At 39.2% G+C, this 18,805-nt stretch overlaps 1 protein-coding gene, 1 long non-coding RNA gene and 2 other non-coding genes across 5 annotated transcripts; 2 read left to right on the forward strand and 2 right to left on the reverse strand.

Annotated features, from left to right (window-relative positions):
- The first annotated feature begins 9,600 nt into the window (after positions 1–9,600).
- On the forward strand, positions 9,601–11,127 carry LOC110905763. Its single transcript, XR_002573397.1, has 3 exons — positions 9,601–9,733; positions 10,216–10,281; positions 10,920–11,127. It is a non-coding gene; the product is annotated as an uncharacterized LOC110905763 (long non-coding RNA).
- Positions 11,128–13,786: 2,659 nt separating this feature from the next.
- LOC110909055 (thiol-disulfide oxidoreductase LTO1) lies at positions 13,787–16,863 on the forward strand. 2 transcript variants are annotated; one of them, XM_022154069.2, is made up of 6 exons: positions 13,787–13,999; positions 14,179–14,455; positions 14,757–15,016; positions 15,143–15,258; positions 15,408–15,555; positions 16,435–16,863. In XM_022154069.2, exons 1-6 carry the CDS (start codon positions 13,898–13,900, stop codon positions 16,693–16,695), a joined length of 1,164 nt encoding a protein of 387 aa, XP_022009761.1. In that variant the 5' UTR covers positions 13,787–13,897; the 3' UTR covers positions 16,696–16,863. The 2 variants fall into 2 exon arrangements, with proteins under 2 accessions (XP_022009761.1, XP_022009762.1); XM_022154070.2 differs by having other exon boundaries at positions 14,760–15,016.
- A 197-nt stretch (positions 16,864–17,060) lies between these two features.
- LOC118486834 lies at positions 17,061–17,213 on the reverse strand. Its single transcript, XR_004880002.1, has one exon. It is a non-coding gene; the product is annotated as a U4 spliceosomal RNA (small nuclear RNA).
- Positions 17,214–18,552: 1,339 nt separating this feature from the next.
- Positions 18,553–18,705, reverse strand: LOC118486836. The gene has a single exon (XR_004880004.1). It is a non-coding gene; the product is annotated as a U4 spliceosomal RNA (small nuclear RNA).
- Between the last annotated feature and the right edge of the window lie 100 nt (positions 18,706–18,805).

Consider the following 18,805-nt stretch of genomic DNA (forward strand, 5'->3'; position numbering starts at 1 on the left):
TAAATCTCGGGCTTAGTTTCCCCCTTTTTCGGAATCTAATTATGCCTTTCCATGGGGAAACTTTCAGCATAACCATGTCTCCAACCTGAAATTCAATTGGCCTATTTCTTTTATCCGCATACGCCTTTTGCCTGTCTTGAGCCGCTTTCAAGTGTGCCCGAACTATGTCAATTTTCTTATTTGTAGTTCGGATTATATCAGTAGGTGTTATCCCTCGTGGACCCACTTCTCCCCAACATACCGGGGTTCGACATTTTCGGCCATATAACAGTTCATACGGGGCCATTTTAATGCTCATGTGATTGCTATTGTTGTATGCAAATTCGACCAAGGGTAGATGGACATCCCAACTACCTCCGAAGTCAATAATGCACGCCCGCAGCATATCTCCCAACGTTTGTATTGTTCTTTCACTCTGCCCATCCGTTTGTGGATGATAAGCAGTGCTAATGAACAATTTAGTCCCCATTTGTTCTTGGAATTCCTGCCAAAATTTCGAAGTAAACCGGGTATCCCTATCAGACACAATGGATACCGGCACCCCATGACGTGCTATTATTTCATTCGTGTAAACCTCTGACATCTTTTCTGACGTATAAGTCTCACGGATCGGAATGAAGTGAGCACTCTTCGTCAATCTATCTACCACTACCCATATGGCATCGAAACCACGGCTCGTTTTAGGCAACTTGGTTAATAGGTCCATTGTAATATGTTCCCATTTCCAAACCGGAATTTCTAACGGTTGGAGTTTGCCGTATGGTTTCTGATGTTCCGCCTTGACTTGTAAACATGTCAAGCATTTTTCTACATGTCTCACTACATCCCTTTTCATTCCGGGCCACCAATAGTTTTGCTTCAAATCATTGTACATCTTGGTCGCTCCCGGATGAATTGAATAACGGGATTTATGAGCTTCATTAAGTAGAAGCGCCTTCACTCCACAGGTATGTGGGACCCATATCCTTCCGGATCGAGTCTTCAACCCGTCATTCCCATCCGACAAATCCTTCAACTGACCTATAATTCTTTCTTTCTTCCAATTCTCTTCTTTCATTGCTTCTAATTGCGCCTCTCGAATACGTTCAAGTATACCCGAGGTCACCACAAGTTGCATCGATCTAACTCGTATTGGGTCGTAGTCCGTTTTTCTGCTCAGAGCGTCCGCCACCACATTAGCCTTTCCAGGGTGATAATGTATTTCACAATCGTAGTCTTTCACCATTTCCAGCCATCGCCTTTGTCGCATATTTAACTCTTTCTGATCGAAAAAGTATTTTAAACTCTTGTGATCGGTGTATATGGTGCACCTTACCCCGTATAGGTAGTGCCTCCATATTTTTAAGGCAAATACCACCGCAGCCAATTCAAGGTCGTGTGTAGGATATTTCTTCTCATGTATTTTCAATTGTCTCGAGGCATAAGCTATAACTTTGCCCCGTTGCATCAAAACGCATCTGAGCCCCGACAGTGAAGCATCCGAATAAACTACCATATCTTCGACCCCGTCCGGCAATGTCAGTACCGGAGCTTGTGTTAACTTCTCTTTTAGCGTCTGAAACGCTCTTTCTTGATTGACACCCTAAATAAACTTCTCTTTCTTTTGGGTTAGCTTTGTTAGCGGTAACGCAATCTTGGAGAAATCTTGAATGAATCTCCTATAGTATCCCGCAAGCCCCAAAAAGCTTCTAATTTCCGAAGGGTTCTTCGGAGGATTCCATTTTGACACAGCCTCAATCTTGGACGGATCCACCAATACTCCGTCGGCACTTATGACGTGGCCAAGAAATTGTACCTCTCGTAACCAAAAGGCACACTTAGAGAACTTCGCATACAGCCTTTCTCGTCTAAGTGTCTCTAACACTTCTCGTAAGTGGTTTGCGTGTTCAGCTTCACTTTTTGAATACACCAAGATATCATCGATAAACACGATGACCGACTTGTCCAACATTGGCTTGCAAACCCGGTTCATGAGGTCCATGAAAGCCGCGGGTGCATTTGTTAGCCCAAATGACATTACGAGGAATTCATAATGTCCGTATCTTGTGCGGAAAGCCGTTTTCGGTACGTCTTCTTCTTTGACCCTTAGTTGGTGATACCCAGATCTAAGGTCAATCTTTGAAAACCAGTTCGCACCTTGCAGTTGGTCGAACAAATCATCTATCCTCGGAAGCGGGTATCGATTCTTTACCGTGAGTTTGTTTAACTCCCGGTAATCGATACACATACGCATGCTTCCGTCTTTCTTTCTGACGAACAACACCGGTGCGCCCCAAGGAGACACACTCGGCCTAATGAACCCCTTATCAAGCAAGTCTTAGATTTGGGACATCAACTCTTGTAACTCCGACGGTGCGAGTCGGTATGGAGCTTTGGCCACGGGTTTTGCACCCGGAATCAATTCGATTCCGAACTCCACTTCCCGTTCAGGCGGTATCCCCGGTAAATCCTCCGGAAATACATCTTGAAAGTCTCTTACTACCGGTACATCTTCAATCTTCCGTGATTCTTTCTCAGGCTCGTTTGCGTATATCATGAACGCCTTGCATCCTCGCTTCATAAGCTTGTGAGCTTTCATCATTGAGCACACTATGGGGTTACCTCCTTTTTCGCCATAAATGGTAACGTGTTTCCCACTCGGAGATGTTAATTTTATCTCTTTGCGGAAACACACGACTTTTGCATGGTGCTGGGCTAGCCAATCCATCCCGACGACTACTTGAAATTCCCCCATTGACATCGGGATTAAGTCTATCAAGTATTCCTCATCGTCGATGCTTAATTTGCAGCCTCGACAGACATCACAAACTATAAAACTTTTATTGTCCCCTACTTCAACCTCTAAGGGCACAGGCAATTTCGTCAATACAAATGAAGGATGTCGAATAAACCCATTCGAAATGAAGGATTTATTCGCACCCGTATCAAACAATACACGTGCTGGAATTGAGTTAATCGTGAATATACCTGAAACCACATCGGGTTCTGTTTTCGCTTCAGCTGCGGTAAGTTGGAAGGACCTAGCCTTTGCTTTGGGGGCTTCTGCTGGAGACTCCTTCGCGTCTTTCTTTCCAACTAAGTCCGGGCATTCGGACTTTTTATGGCCGGGTTGATAGCAATTGTAGCAAACTGATACTTTTCCCGGGCATAGCGAGGCCGTGTGCCCCGTCTTATTACATATGGGGCATGGCTTGTCTTTGAATCGACATTCCCCCTTGTGTCCTTTCCCGCAGACTTTACAATTTGGCGACCCACCCTTAGCATCCACCTTCTTTCCCGATTCTCCCGTTCGGGATTTCTTTGTAGGGCTTGGATTTACATCGTGTGCCCTTCGCTCACCTCTTTCCACTTGTTTCTTTAACTCGATTTCACGTTCCCGGGCGGTGTTGATAATCTCCGTGAGGGTCTCGTATTTTGACGGAGTCATAAATTCCCGGTATTCAGCACTCAGCATGTTGTAATAGTAATATATCTTTTGTTCTTCAGTGGTGACTAACTCGTCACAAAATCTGAGCTTATCCATGAAGATGCCCGTGATCTTATCGATTGTTTCACCCTTTTGTCTCAGCTGGATGAATTCTTCTTTGATTCTGTTAATAACCGCTTTGGGACTGTGGTGTTTAAGGAATGGTACCTTAAACTCGTCCCAAGTCATAACCCTCGCCGCTTCGGCTCCCATTTCCTTCTTCTTGTTATCCCACCAATCCTTGGCTTGATTTCTCAATTGACCCGTTCCGTAAGCGACAAAGTCACCTACGTCACAATGGGTTCGTTCAAACACTCCTTCAACATCGCTTATCCATCTTTGGCAAATTATCGGGTCGACCTCCCCATTATAGATTGGCGGTTTACACGCCATGAATTCTTTGTATGAGCACCCTTTACGTTCTCCAGTTTTGTCTTTCATAAGGTTGACCGTATCCTCCAACCTTTTAACTCGTTCTTCTACGAGTGACAACACCGTACCTTGAATCTTGTCTATAAACCCAGATAGACTGCCTTCAATTGCCTTTCCTACTTCCTCGGCAATTATTTCTTTCATTTGTTCGGTGCTTGTCGGCACCGGATCATTATTGCTCCCTTTCGACATCTTGAAACTGAAATGTTTACATCAAGCGTTAAACATTTCATTTATGACATTGCTTTGTTTGTTTCGGTTTAGCCAAGTTCCTAACTTGCTTTAACCGTTCACATTTAATGCACTTTCCGGGTTTGAGTGTGTTAACACACTCTTCCCATGCATATCAATTCGTTCCTCATTCCTTACATAAGACCTAATCTACTAACATAATAAGTTAATTCTTACCGGACGATCGATCAAGCTTGAACCGAACACTTTGTTGACAACCTTAAGCTCTGATTACCAACTTGTAACACCCTTAAATTTTTCACTTGATTTTAATAATAAAATATTCCAATTATATCAAAATATTGTTTTAGTGACATAACATCCGTTAACGGAGTTCTTAAGTACGTCAACCTTAGTCGACTAGTGTGTAAGTTAAAACATACCAAAAGTAGTTTAACAAGTAGTTACAATTCATACATAAGACTACTGAAGATTTAAAATATTGCGGAAGCTTTCAAAATGTAGTGTTCGGTTCTTCATTATTCGCTCGACCGCCATCCGTAAGATCCATTACGTCACCTATGGTCAAAACCATTAAAACATTAGTTTTGACATTAATAAATAATATATAAACACGAGAACTAACTTCTGATTACGAATAATAAATTACAAGTTTTGCAGGTTCCACCGTAACTTACGGTGTCACCGTAAGTTACGGTAGGTCCTGTGAACTTTTGGTCTGCCGTAAGACAGGGGCAAACCACCGTAAACAATTGACCTCTACCGTAAATTACGGTACCACCGTAATTTACGGTAGTCCCTGGGCATCCATACCTTGTCTAAATTGTTCTTTATGCTCAACCCCAAATTCCGGGTTTCTCTTTTCTAGCATACTTATATTCTATATTCTTGTATTTCTAATATGTTATCAATCAACCAATATCAAAGATCAATCCATTATATCCCGAGACATCAACCATGCCTTATTTTGATTATTCGACCCGTTTGGCTCGTCTAAGGAATCCTCCTTTTTTAGCGACTACCAACGAGTTCTAACCAACTTTGACTTATTATTCAATGTAGCGTCATCTTCGCTTTAATTCAAACAACTCTTATTCTAAAAATTCTATTACGCATCATATGATTATCAAAATCTACTTAATGTAACGGGTCAAGTTACATACCTTCAAAGTAGCCCTTTTTGACGTGGTTCGCCACCCGCTTGTCCGCTTGACGCTCCTGCACCCGTTCCTATTGAGTTCAATTATCATATGTTTAGAACTCTCTTTTCAAATCATAATTCGCATAATACACTAAACATCGTGATTATGCGTTTAAACTTGGAATTTCAGTTCTAAGCCTTCATAGAGGCATTTCAACAAACACTTCTTGAGCAGATTTTTACATAATTATATATCACATCTTTAGTTTATCATTTAGCCATAATTTCACATAAATTCACCATTTTACATGATTGTAAGCTCCTAATTGCTGAATTCATCTCAAAATTACCAAATTACACTAGATTAACAATCTATTTCCTAGTGTTCATTCCAATTCACATAACCCATTAATCACCTATAATGGTGATCATAGTTTCCATCAAAATTCTACATGATTTCAGCCTCTATTTGTCTAGGGTTTGTCTCTAAACACCATAGTTATGCCTAAATCATCATAAGACGAACATGCAACTAAAATCTCAGATTTTTCCCCAATTCATGAGAATTCCAAGCTAAGAGTTTTCATTAAATTTCACATACCTTATAATCCTCTTGCGATGAGGATCACGATTCTAAGCTTGGATTTTCGTTTGGACCAGATTTGCTCCTTCAATTGAGAGTTTAAGCAGGATTTAGGGTTTGAGAAGTGGGGATCGCCCCTTTTCTTGCTCCTGGTCGACCAACACCTCCAAATGGGGTGTTTGGTTTTGTTTTACTAATTTAGTAACACAAATTTTAAACTTTGGCAACTTAAGTCCCTCCATTTTGAACAACATTTAATTTAGTGGCTTTTAATTTCTACTATAGGTTATTTCTAAACTATTAACCAACTAGGTTAAAATTTCTAGTTGGTGAATTCTCATTTATTTATACTTTATATAATTCTAATATAAAGTTTTATATTTTCGGGGTGTTACAATTGATTTAATACCCATGTCCATGGGTGAATTCCAAGTGGTCGTCGGAATGGATTGGCTATCCCGCTACCATGCTAAGGTGATATGCTTACGTAAGGAGATACACCTAACGTCTCCGAGCAGAAGGCGTGTCATCATCTATGGGGAGAAGGCTTGTAACCCCATGATATGCTCGATGGTAGAAGCCCGCAAGTTTATACTACACGGGTGTAAGGCATATTTAACTTACGTACACGACGTCGAAAAAGAAACGCCAAGGATTGAAGACGTACCTGTGGTGCGTGAATTTGAAGATGTCTTTCCCGAGGATCTTCCGGGAATGCCACCAGAGCACGAAATAGAGTTCGGGATTGAACTGACCCCGGGTGCTAAACCAGTTGCTAAGACACCTTATAGATTGGCACCGTCAGAACTGCAAGAATTAATGTCTCAGTTACAAGTTTACTTGAAAAGGGATTCATCCGGCCTAGCGTGTCTCCTTGGGGAGCTCCTGTGCTATTTGTAAGAAGAAGGACGGGAGCATGCGGATGTGTATTGATTACCGGGAGTTAAACAAACTCACGGTAAAGAATCGATACCCACTTCCGAGAATCGACGACTTATTCGATCAATTACAAGGCGCTAGCTGGTTTTCAAAAATCGATTTGAGATCGGGTTACCACCAATTAAGGGTAAAGGAAAATGATGTACCAAAAACGGCATTCCGAACACGATACGGACATTTTGAATTTCTCGTGATGTCTTTCGGATTAACGAATGCGCCCGCGGCTTTCATGGACCTCATGAACCGGGTTTGCAAGCCGATGCTCGATAGATCGGTGATTGTTTTTATAGACGACATCCTCGTTTATTCAAGAAACAAGGCGGAGCACGCTAACCATTTACGAGAAGTATTGGAGGTGTTAAGGCGGGAGAGATTATATGCTAAATTCTCAAAATGCGCCTTCTGGTTACGAGAGGTGCAATTCCTAGGGCACGTCATAAGTGCCGAGGGAATATTGGTGGATCCGTCAAAGGTGGAAGCGGTGTCAAAATGGAGCCCTCCAAAGAATCCATCCGAAATTAGAAGTTTCTTGGGGTTGGCAGGTTACTATCGAAGATTCATTCAGGATTTCTCCAAAATCGCAGCGCCGTTGACCAAATTGACCCGCAAGAATGAGAAGTTCGTCTGTGGAAGCGATCAAGAAAAGGCATTTCAGACATTAAAAGAAAAGTTAACCTGTACACCGGTGTTGACTTTACCGGATGGTACGGAGGATATGGTAGTGTATTCGGATGCATCGCACCTAGGCCTTGGGTGCGTGCTAATGCAAAGGGGAAGGGTGATCGCATATGCCTCTAGGCAACTTAAGCCGCATGAAACAAAGTACCCGACTCATGATCTTGAGTTGGCGGCCGTGGTCTTTGCCTTGAAAATCTGGAGGCATTACTTGTATGGTGTGAAAAGTACTATTTTCACTGACCATAAGAGTTTGAAGTACTTCTTCGATCAGAAGGAGTTAAACATGAGGCAGAGACGTTGGTTAGAAGTGGTGAAAGACTACGACTGCGAGATCCACTATCACCCTGGAAAGGCTAATGTGGTGGCGGATGCCCTTAGCCGAAAGGACGAACGCGCCCCAATTCGAGTACGGTCTATGCAGTTGGTAGTAACTTCAGGTTTGCTTGAGCGTATCCGAGAAGCCTAAACCGAAGCGTTAAAAAAGGAAAATTGGAAGAAAGAGCGTATAAAAGGGATGGTAAAAGACCTTACGGAAGGAAGTAATGGGATGAAATGCCGGAATGATAGGATTTGGGTCCCAAACACATGTGGTGTTAAGAGTCTCCTGCTTGACGAGGCTCATAAGTCTCGCTATTCGATCCATCCTGGGGCGACTAAGATGTATAGAGATTTGAAGCAAAACTATTGGTGGTCGGGGATGAAAAGGGATGTGGCTAAATATGTGGAGAAGTGTTTGACTTGTTTACAAGTCAAAGCGGAGCATCAGAAACCATACGGTAAGTTGCAACCATTAGACATTCCAGTTTGGAAGTGGGAACAAATTACAATGGACCTGCTAACCAAACTGCCCAGAACCAGCCGTGGTTTTGATGCCATTTGGGTAATTGTGGATAGACTAACCAAAAGTGCCCATTTCATCCCTATCCGAGAAACCTATACGTCAGAAAAGATGTCGGAAGTGTACACTAATGAGATAATAGCACGCCACGGAGTGCCGATATCCATCGTGTCCGATAGGGATACCCGGTTCACTTCAAGTTTTTGGTGCGATTTCCAAAAGCAAATGGGAACTAAATTGTTCATTAGCACCGCGTACCATCCTCAAACGGATGGTCAAAGTGAAAGAACAATACAAACATTGGGAGATATGTTACGGGCGTGCATAATTGACTTCGGGGGTAGTTGGGATATTCACCTACCGTTGGTTGAATTTTCTTATAATAACAGTTACCACGCAAGCATCGGTATGGCTCCGTATGAAATGCTATACGGCAGGAAGTGCCGAACACCGGTGTGTTGGGGTGAGGTTGGTCCGCGTGAACTTGCACATAAGGATATAGTCGGACTCACGAATCAAAAGATTGACATAGTCCGAGCCCACCTGAGGGCGGCTCAAAATCGACAAAAGGCGTATGCAGACAAACGAAGAAGACCAATTGAGTTTCAAGTTGGTGATAAAGTGATGCTGAAAGTATCACCATGAAAAGGAATAATCCGGTTTAGAAAAAGGGGAAAGTTAAGCCCAAGGTTTATTGGACCCTTCAAAATCATCGAGCGGGTCGGTAGGGTGGCATACCGTCTCGAACTGCCTGCAGAGTTGAGTGGGATACATAGCACGTTCCATGTATCACATCTCCGGAAATGTCTAGCTGACGAAACCGCGTATATTCACTATGACGACATCGAGGTGGATAATAGTCTCAACTACGCGGTAAGACCAATTGCGATTCTAGACCGTAAGGTGAAAAGCTTGAGAAACAAGATGATTAATCAAGTAAGGGTCAAATGGGAACACCGAAAAGGATCAGACACCATTTGGGAGTCTGAAGAGGAAATGAGGCGACTCTACCCTACACTTTTCGGTACGTGTAAATTTTTATACATAAACAGGTTTCGGGGACGAAACCCTCTTTAAGGAGGGTGGACTTGTAACACCCCGAAATTTTTAATGTTATATTTTAAATTAAATATCAGTAATAAGTTAAGATAAAAGACTAGGAAAAGATAACCTAGTAAGTGGTATCTTAACATAATATGACAAGTATGATTACATTTCCCTTTTTATAGTTGGTGTATAGTTAAGGGACCAAACTTGTCAATTCTGAAACTCAATTTAATAACTAGTGAAATAACACACCAAACACACACCTAAGTGTGTGCTTGATCGACCAGGACGCAGACAACAAGGGGATTCCCCCTCAAACCCTAATATTCACAAAAATTCACCAATTGAAGGTTCAAATCAAGTCCGAATTGAAATCTGAATATAGATTTGTGATCACCTTGACTAAGGGATCGTAAGGTATGCAAAATTTCATGATTTGGTTCTATCTTAAATTTTAGACAAATTCATGAGATTCGAATCTGAGCATGCATGATAGTTGTTTTGATTGAAATAGTGTATAGGGATGAACCCTAGTCGAGTACTTGTTGAAATTTGGCCTAATTCTTGTAAAGTTCATAATCACCATTAGGGGTGATATGGGGATTTTTGTAGAAAAGTATGAGACATTAGGATTATGATGTATCCTAGCGTAATTCAAGTTCTATGAACTAGGTTCAGAAATTATTGATGTGAAAATTATGTGAAATTGCCTAAATTGATGTTTATCATGGCTAAATGATAAATGTTAAACTTAGTTATGAATTGTAAGAAATCATGCACATAAGATGCTTGATAAAATGCCTAAAAGACATTGATCGACACAAATTGTGGTGTTGGTAAAGTAACAAGCTTTAGTCATGAGCCGAATGGTTCTAATGGTAATTGGCTTGTATATTTAGGCAACACGAGCGAGGCGTCGGGAAGTCAAGCCGGTGCGGACGCTCGTTTAAAGGGAAAGCTATGAGGTACGTGGTTAACGCTACTATATTATTGATGATTTAGTTTTTCATTTTTGATTGTTTACTAGTTATGAACAATATAGAGTTGTGTTGGTTTGGTTGCTTAAATGAGGGACTTCATAATGGCAAACCAAAACGGGTTAACAATGGTGGGTACAAACCGGGAAACGGAAGTACCTCATCCGTAGCCCATAAACCCGTGTGTCGGGTAATGGGAAGAATAATATTAACACGCAAACCGGTAATGGGAGCGTGTGTGTTGAAGCAAGGGATCCAAAATGGGTCATACTTGTTGCAAAAAAATGACCCGTACTGCGCTTTGATGACTTAAAAGTGCAAAAACTGGAATAAACGGGTCAAAACAGCAAAACAGGAAAATATGCAGAAGCTACCGTAAGTTACGGTAGCCACCGTAACTTACGGTAGAGGGTGAATTGTTACGGTGGTTCTTTACTGATTTACGGTAGAACCATAGATGTCCAGCGACCACCGTAACTTACGGTGACCACCGTAAGTTACGGTGGAGTCCAGCCAAATTTTGTTAAGCTTTGTATATTTTCATAAGTTTGAATCCGTTTTAAGCGTGCTTCCGTTTATGCGTAGTTTCTAAGGATTCATGCACTAATATTTGTTAAATTTTACAGCTTCAAGTATGTCAAGCAGGCGGATGATGATCAATTCAAGGCTCGTGAACCGAACACATTCAACAAATTATTCCGCAACTTTTGTCGTAGTTAATCATTAGTAAAACTTTGTAATAGAAGGAATACGTATGTATCCTATTATTGTTTTTTGGAAGGTTGATAAACTAGTACGTACTAAGTTAGGATAAATATAAATGTTTTGTTTTAAATTGATCATGAACATTCTTAGCTATTTGGTAAGAACTAATATGATATAAATTAGAGTGTTACATCGGGTATCAAAACAGAGGGTACTAAATGGCTGTGTTTTGGTATCAAAAGGTTTGGTTTTGTTTGATTCTTGTGGGTTCTTGTAGGTTTTTGATTCTTGTGGTTTTGTTTGATTCTTGTGGTTTTGTTTGATTTTTGTTTGAATGTGTTTTGGTTATGAATACGGTACTAAATTCAAAACAGAGGTTTTTGAATGTGTTTTGGTGTTGATTCTTGTGTAGTTATTTAAACACATCAATATTGATACTTGAAATGTGTTTTGGTGTTGATTCTTGTGTAGTTGTTTGAGAACTGTTTAAAAAGAACAGTTTCGGATTGATGTGTTCCTCATTTGAATGTGTAGGTTTTTGATTCTTGTGGTTTTGTTTGATTCTTGTTTGATTCTTGTGGTTTTGTTTGATTTTTGTTTGAATGTGTTTTGGTTATGAATACGGTACTAAATTCAAAACAGAGGTTTTTGAATGTGTTTTGGTGTTGATTCTCATGTAGTTATTTAAACCCAATGTGTTTATATTGGATCAGATTGTGAATACATTGTTCCTCATTTGAATGTGTTTATATTGGATCAGTTTCGGATTGATGTGTTCCTCATTTGAATGTGTTTATATTGGATCAGTTTCGGATTAATGTGTTCCTCATTTGAATGTGTTTATATTGTACAGAATGACTGCGGATGTAAAGATACGCAAAACACCAACTACGAAGGCGAGAACACTTGACAACCTCCTAGAAGATGGTGCGATGCACATAAGGAAGTGATTGATATGAATGTATACAACCCTAGTGTAGGTCTTCGATTTTCCTTGAAATTCCAGAGCTCGCTAATTACGTATCTGCCACTTGGGTTATATTGTAACATATGAATGAATATAACCCCAGTGGCATATATGTAATTAGCGAGCTCTGAAATTTCATATCTACCACTTGGGTTATATTCATTCATATGAATGAATATAACCGCAGTGGCAGATATGTAATTACCTACACTGAGGTTATATTCATTCATATCTGCTACATTCCGAAGTGCACCCGTCAGTAAAGATCCACAATTGCTTGTGGATCTTTGACGTTTTGTCTCTGTATTGTATGTTACGGTCTTTTGTTATCGAGTCTGTAAGTTCCGTCAAGTCTACGAAGTTAGTATGGCGTTTTGTCTCTGTATGTATTAAAACTTTACATTTAATATACAGCTTACGCTTTAATAATTTGTTATATATAGTATACATTTAATTATTATATTGCATTTATTTAAAAATAAAAGAGAATTTAGGCTTTAATAATTTGATATATATAGTATACATTTAATTATTATATTGCATTTATTTAAAAAAAGTTAATTATTAGATTGCATTTATTTAAAAATAAAGAGAAAAATGTTCAAATAAAAGAGTTAATTTGAATTATTAAGAAAAAAACAAAAAATGAATTTAGGGGCTCAGGCTGATATTTCACTCATACCATAGAGACGTAAAGTGTTATTGATATATGTCAAAAGACGGTCTTACCCCTGCCTCAAACAGTCAAACTGACGGCAGGGACTCAAAGTGTTATGACTTCATAAAGTCAGGGGCTCAAAAAACCAAAAATTTAATTTAGGGGCTCAGGTTGATGTTTGGGACATACCACAGGGACGCAAATTGCATTTTTCTAAAAAAAAAAAAAGCTAATAGTTTAGTGAACTAAAAGTTTTTTTTTTGTATGCTTTACATATTTTTTGTGTGTATAGTAGGCAATTTGTAAATATAAGCCGAAGATTGAGAACTTGGGTAAACGTTTAAAGAAGCCATATAATCGATGATCAACAATTGTCAATAAGCTCAATACGTGTAACCAGTATGTAAATCTCCCAACAAAACTTATAAACAAATTTGCAATGTTCTACAGAAAAACCATATAATCAATGATCAACAATTGTGAATTGAAAAATAGTAACAAATCTGAAATGTCATACCACAAAACCAATCTTTACAACAAGAGTATAACATCATTATGGATATTTATCATATGTTTAAAAACATATTTAACTATTTTACACTTTCTCATTTATTTTAGTGAGAAAACCCTTAATGGCATTTCTTGAGTGGATTATACCACATTTTAGAAACTAATTGTACAAACTAATAATAAATACAAGAATCAAATTCTAATGTACAAACTACAACAAAAACCATAAACACTTTTGTTACTGGATACTGGATATTGGATACATACTTGGCCAAGCCCCTATTTGTTAGAGACCTTGGATCCTAGCCTTACCTAAATGCAGTAATGGGCCGACCCTGTGATAAATGTGTCTTAAAAATTGTAGTTCACGTCCTATAGTAAAATATGAACATATGCCTAGATTTATAAGTAACATTGAACATTAGCGCAACATAGTGGGGACTCCGAACTTTTCGCTCAGTAGTGCTCGGTATACAGTTTTCGTATATAATTGTATATACGTTTTCGACCCCCGGTCGGAAATCTCAAGTTTCACTACTGACATTGAAAGCGTAAATTATTTAGCCATCAACATACAAAAAAAAGCAATACAATGTGATTATTTGTTTTATCGTTTTATGTTTTTTATATATTTTATTATTATTACTCGGATATTCTAGTTGTAGAGAAAAAAAAATCTGGAAAAGTAGAAATATACCGGAAAGAGCACCGGTACAGGCAACGGTCAACCGTCACTGCAAGATTCTTCGCCTACCTCAATCATCATGGCAACCTTCACCTGCCTCTTATCTTCACCCCTATTCTCCCATCCAAAACGACATCGTCTCCACCACCACCCTCTTCCTTTCTCCCCATCCCAACTCAAGGTACTCGCATCCCCACATCAACTTAACTGTTTAACAACATCATAAACTTCTAGATTCCAAATAAAATAATAATATTAACACCCATTTAGATCCAATGCTTTGAAGCTACAGCTAGTACATACAGTAGTAGTACATCTTTGAGTTTGATCTGATGGAATGTTAATTAATTTGGATTGTAGAGTGATTGGGGTTATGGGAGGCGAGTGTTGGTTAGGGTGAAGTGCTCGAATGAGCCGAGTGATGATGGTGTGGAAGCTGAGACTGGCTTGCGGTCTTCGGGTTCAGGTATTGGTAGTGGCATTTCGTCATACAGTTGGTGTGCAGGACTTGGAGGGTTGGGGTTTCTTGAAACTAGTTACTTGAGTTACTTAAAGTTCACTGGTTCGGATGCGTTTTGCCCTGTTGGTGGTGGTTCTTGTGGTGATGTTCTCAATAGCAGTTATGCTGCCGTTTTCGGTACTTTCTTTGTTTATATACCTATGCTGTTGTTAACTTGATTTGTAATCATGTTCTGAATGAATTGTTTTGTTTTTTCGAGTATTAAACGGACTTACGGACCTCAACCCATTAAAGTCATATAGTCCATACGAAAACATCAATGTTGTAGTCTGGTTTACACTTCCTTAAATCCGTAAGCGCAAACATACGAAAAATAAATATGCTGCCAAACATGTTAAGTTTTACTATATTGAGCCTGGAATCCCAGAAGATCAACTTAAAATGAAGCATATATTTGAAGATTATTCTTCTGGTTTAGTAGGTATACCTCTTCCCTTTATTGGAATGGTTGCATACGGGGCTGCAGCGTTCCTTGCACTAAAGTTGGCCGCAAAGGACTTGCCTTTCGGGATTGATGAAAGTAATGGCGGATTGATTTTACTTGGGACAACTACCTCAATGGCTACTGCAAGTGCATACTTTTTGTACATTTTAAACACACAATTTGCAGAAGCTTCATGTTCTTACTGTTTAGCATCAGTCCTTTTATCATTCTCATTGTTCTTCACAACTGCTAAGGTACATGTAAATCAGTAAATGTTTTTTTTTTCTTTTGTTAAAGTTGTTGATGAAAAAGGTAAAATGGAATCACTGTTTATTATCGTTTCAGTTATGGAAATATTTGTATTTTGATTATTTATACAGAGTTTGGGGTGGCAAAAGATACGAGAAGAAGTGGGTCTGCAGATATGCATAGCTGGTCTCGTTTTTGCTGCTTTAAGCAACTCATATAGTGCTTCAGCCCTTCCTCCCCCGACACGGTAAATTCATTGCAGATATAGACGACTGTGTCTCTATACCAGCCGTATGACGAGTGACATTCCAGTGTGCCGTTATTAAATTAGTAGTTTTAAAGAATTTATGTAAAATAATCTTTATGCTCAAATTTTCTTTAACCTTTTTTCTGCAGCTTCGGGGAGAAATTTCTTCCATACACTCCAACTGAAATCAAGGCACCATCAAGTCCTTTAGCTCTTAAACTGGCAGCACACTTACGTTCTGTTGGAGCTAAAATGTATGGAGCTTTCTGGTGTTCACACTGTTTAGAGCAGAAAGAGGTACTCCATATACACTTGCTACCTTGTTAGCTGCACTTAAATCTTGTATCGGGTCAAAACATGTAAACTGTTAGTGTTGGTCAAAACGGTGTGGGTTGAATTGGGCTGATCCACAAACGTTTTTGTGTTTTATTTGATTATATATTTATGTGCTGAATATGATTACAGATATTAGACTAATACAATAAGTCCATAATAAACTAATATTTGGTTTAAATAACGGGAATTAGGCGTTTTGTACATTTGAATACGCTTCGAATTATGTTCGACAATTTCTTTCAAGTTATATCTCCTAGCTTAACCCATTTGGCGTGTTAGACGTAGTATATGACCAAAATCAACCCGTTTATAGATCTGTAGGTAAACAGGTAAAAAAATGTTAAATCTAGGTCCAGTCAACAAGGATTTATTGAAAAGTTACTTTGTCTTTTTGCTATTCGCATACTTGATGCTTAATGCTTTTTGTATATCCTCTCTTATTGTAGACATCTTTCTTCATGCAACTTCATGTATTTGTATGAACTACTATTTACATAGTGTTACACTATGCCTACTAGCTGCCACTCGTTATCGTCCCAGTGGTGAAGTTTGAGATTTCCGACCGGGGGGCGGAAGTCACCGGACCTAAAAATTTCTATAAAACCGGGGGGTCGAAAACGTATATACCCAAAAAATTTTATACGAAAACTACATACTCTCCACTACTGAGCGAAAAGTTCAGGGGGTCGGCCGCCCCCTCCCGCCCCTTAAAAAGCTTCGCCCATGTCTGCAAACTGAAGTTAAATAAAGTTCTAGTTTTCTTTGCAGAATTTGCCATAAAGTTCTTTTATCTTTAGTCTGATTAATTAACGTAATTTCTGCTTTCTGGTACTTGTGTAGATGTTTGGACAGGAAGCAGCAAAGATGTTGGATTATGGTGAATGCTACCCAGATGGATTCAAAATTGGAACTCCTCTGAGTCAAGAATGTAAAGAAGTCAAAATACGAGGTTTTCCGATGTGGGTGATCAAGGGTCAGGTATTAGAAGGGATACAAGAGTTTCCAGCTCTTGCAAAAGCGTCAGGATTTGAAGCGGGTGAGTTCAGCGGAGAGCTTGCAGAGCTTGCTAAACTATCTGCTGAGGCCAACATGCAACCATGATGAATTTCCCATTTCTTGTATGTTGTCTCCTATTTCATTTGAAACATCTGGTTTCACATACATGCATACTTACATGGATTTTCCGTAGGATTTTGTTTAGGTGTATTGGGTTATCTACAAAATTTATTATTAAAACAAATCCAGAATATTAAAATTTTTAGCTTTACATGTCTCATGGTTCACAATTTTAGATGTTTATTCTAATTCAATACTTTTTGTTTTTTATATGAATTATAATAATAAAAAAAAAGTTAAAACTTGAGATTGTAGGACTTTCCCCTCAAGAGATGTTTATTCTAATTCAATACTTTTTGTTTTTTATATGAATTATAATAATAAAAAAAAGTTAAAACTTGAGATTGTAGGACTTTCCCCTCAAGAGGGAGTCCTTCCAGAAATTCTCGACGGCCAAGGGAGACCCAAAGCTGAGGAGGGGGTTTGGAAATAGTTTTCAACCAGCAATTGACGCGCCTCGGTTATTACCTCATTAGCTGCGTCATTGCCCCAAGCGCAAAGATGCCTTCAACCTTACCCCAAACCCCTCTTTTATACACCCACGTTCCTGCTTACTCTCATATCCTCCCACCGATGTGGGATCTTCTCAGAGTTTCATTCCTCTTCAAGAATCAAGACTCTGTTCATCTCTTTTTGGTAAATGTATTAGATATCTTGCTTGCTAGTTGTTGAGATTGTTTTTTTATACAAATCTTATTCTTTTATGGCATCATCCAAAGCTGTCAAGTGTCAAATGTGCCCTTTTTGTAGGGTGGGGGAGGTGTGCTATTAACACAGAGATAAAGCTGACTGAATGATTTAACTTTACTCAGAAATTGATAATTATGTCAAGTTTAAATGGGAACTGGTAGAATGTTGTGTGCATGCTAAGCTAGGTTACCAATTGCAAAGATAAGTAAATAGTGGGTACATATTTATGAACTAATGGTGTGCTTATTGGCAGGGTTCTTGGTGCATGACCTAGGTATGGACCATCTTGAAATTAAGTGTGCCAGACATGGCTCATGGGCTTAACAAAGTTAGAAATTCTTTAGTTAGTGCATTGATTACTTGAACCACAAACTAATGATGGAGTTAACGAAGTATAAGCGGATTTATGATCCACAATTTAGCGACCACCAATTAACTAAGGACCTGGCCATCACATTTTATGAAGTTTTAATTTACTAGTGTAAATGTAAAATTAGAATACAACACCCCGCCTCTAGACCTTCGGTTTTTCTTTGTTTACTGTCACAAATTTTGTGACTTGTTACATTCTTGTATATGTAGATGACATTATTATTACATGGAGCTTTTTTTTTTGTTTTTTGTGACCGACTTGATTGCACAGTTAAATTCTCAGTTTACCCTCAACCACTCGGGTTCATTAAGTTATTTCTTGGGTATTCATATTACATTTGCGGGTGATGCTCTGATTGCTCTCTACTTATCGTAACATGGTTATTTGCTTAATCTTCTACAACACACACGCCCCACTTAATGTAAACACCTGTCCAATTCTGTATCTTGTATATAAGTGTGCCTTTGGATGATCTCTTATTATTTCGTATCATTGTCGGGGCTCTTTTGTATATCACTTTGACCCCCACTTAGGTTGCATACTCATTAATAAGGTTTCTCAGTTCCTACAACAGCCTATTGACATACACCAAAATGATATCATATGTATTCCCCTCTATCATCAAGGTACTAGTTCTTATGGCTTAACTATTCGACATTCTTCTAGTCTTTCCCTACATGCCTATGCTATGCCAGTTGGGTTGAGTTACTCCAATGATCAACACTCCACCACACCATGGTTTGTGTTTCACAAGTTGCTTTTAAGACTATGGATTGTAGGACTTTACCCAATTAAGGGAGTCCTTCCAGAAATTCTCGATGGCCAAGGGAGACCCAAAGCCAAGGAGGGGGTTTGGAAATAGTTTTCAACCAGCAATTGACGCGCCTCGGTTATTACCTCATTAGCTGAGTCATTGCCCCAAGCGCAAAGATAACTTAACCATTACCCCCAAACCCTCTTTTATACACCCCATACCCAGCCTTCTTTCATACACCAACGATGTGGGATCACATAACAAACTCCACTTTCTAA

Source organism: Helianthus annuus, chromosome 14, assembly GCF_002127325.2.
Source record: "Helianthus annuus cultivar XRQ/B chromosome 14, HanXRQr2.0-SUNRISE, whole genome shotgun sequence".
Taxonomy (NCBI): domain Eukaryota; kingdom Viridiplantae; phylum Streptophyta; class Magnoliopsida; order Asterales; family Asteraceae; genus Helianthus; species Helianthus annuus.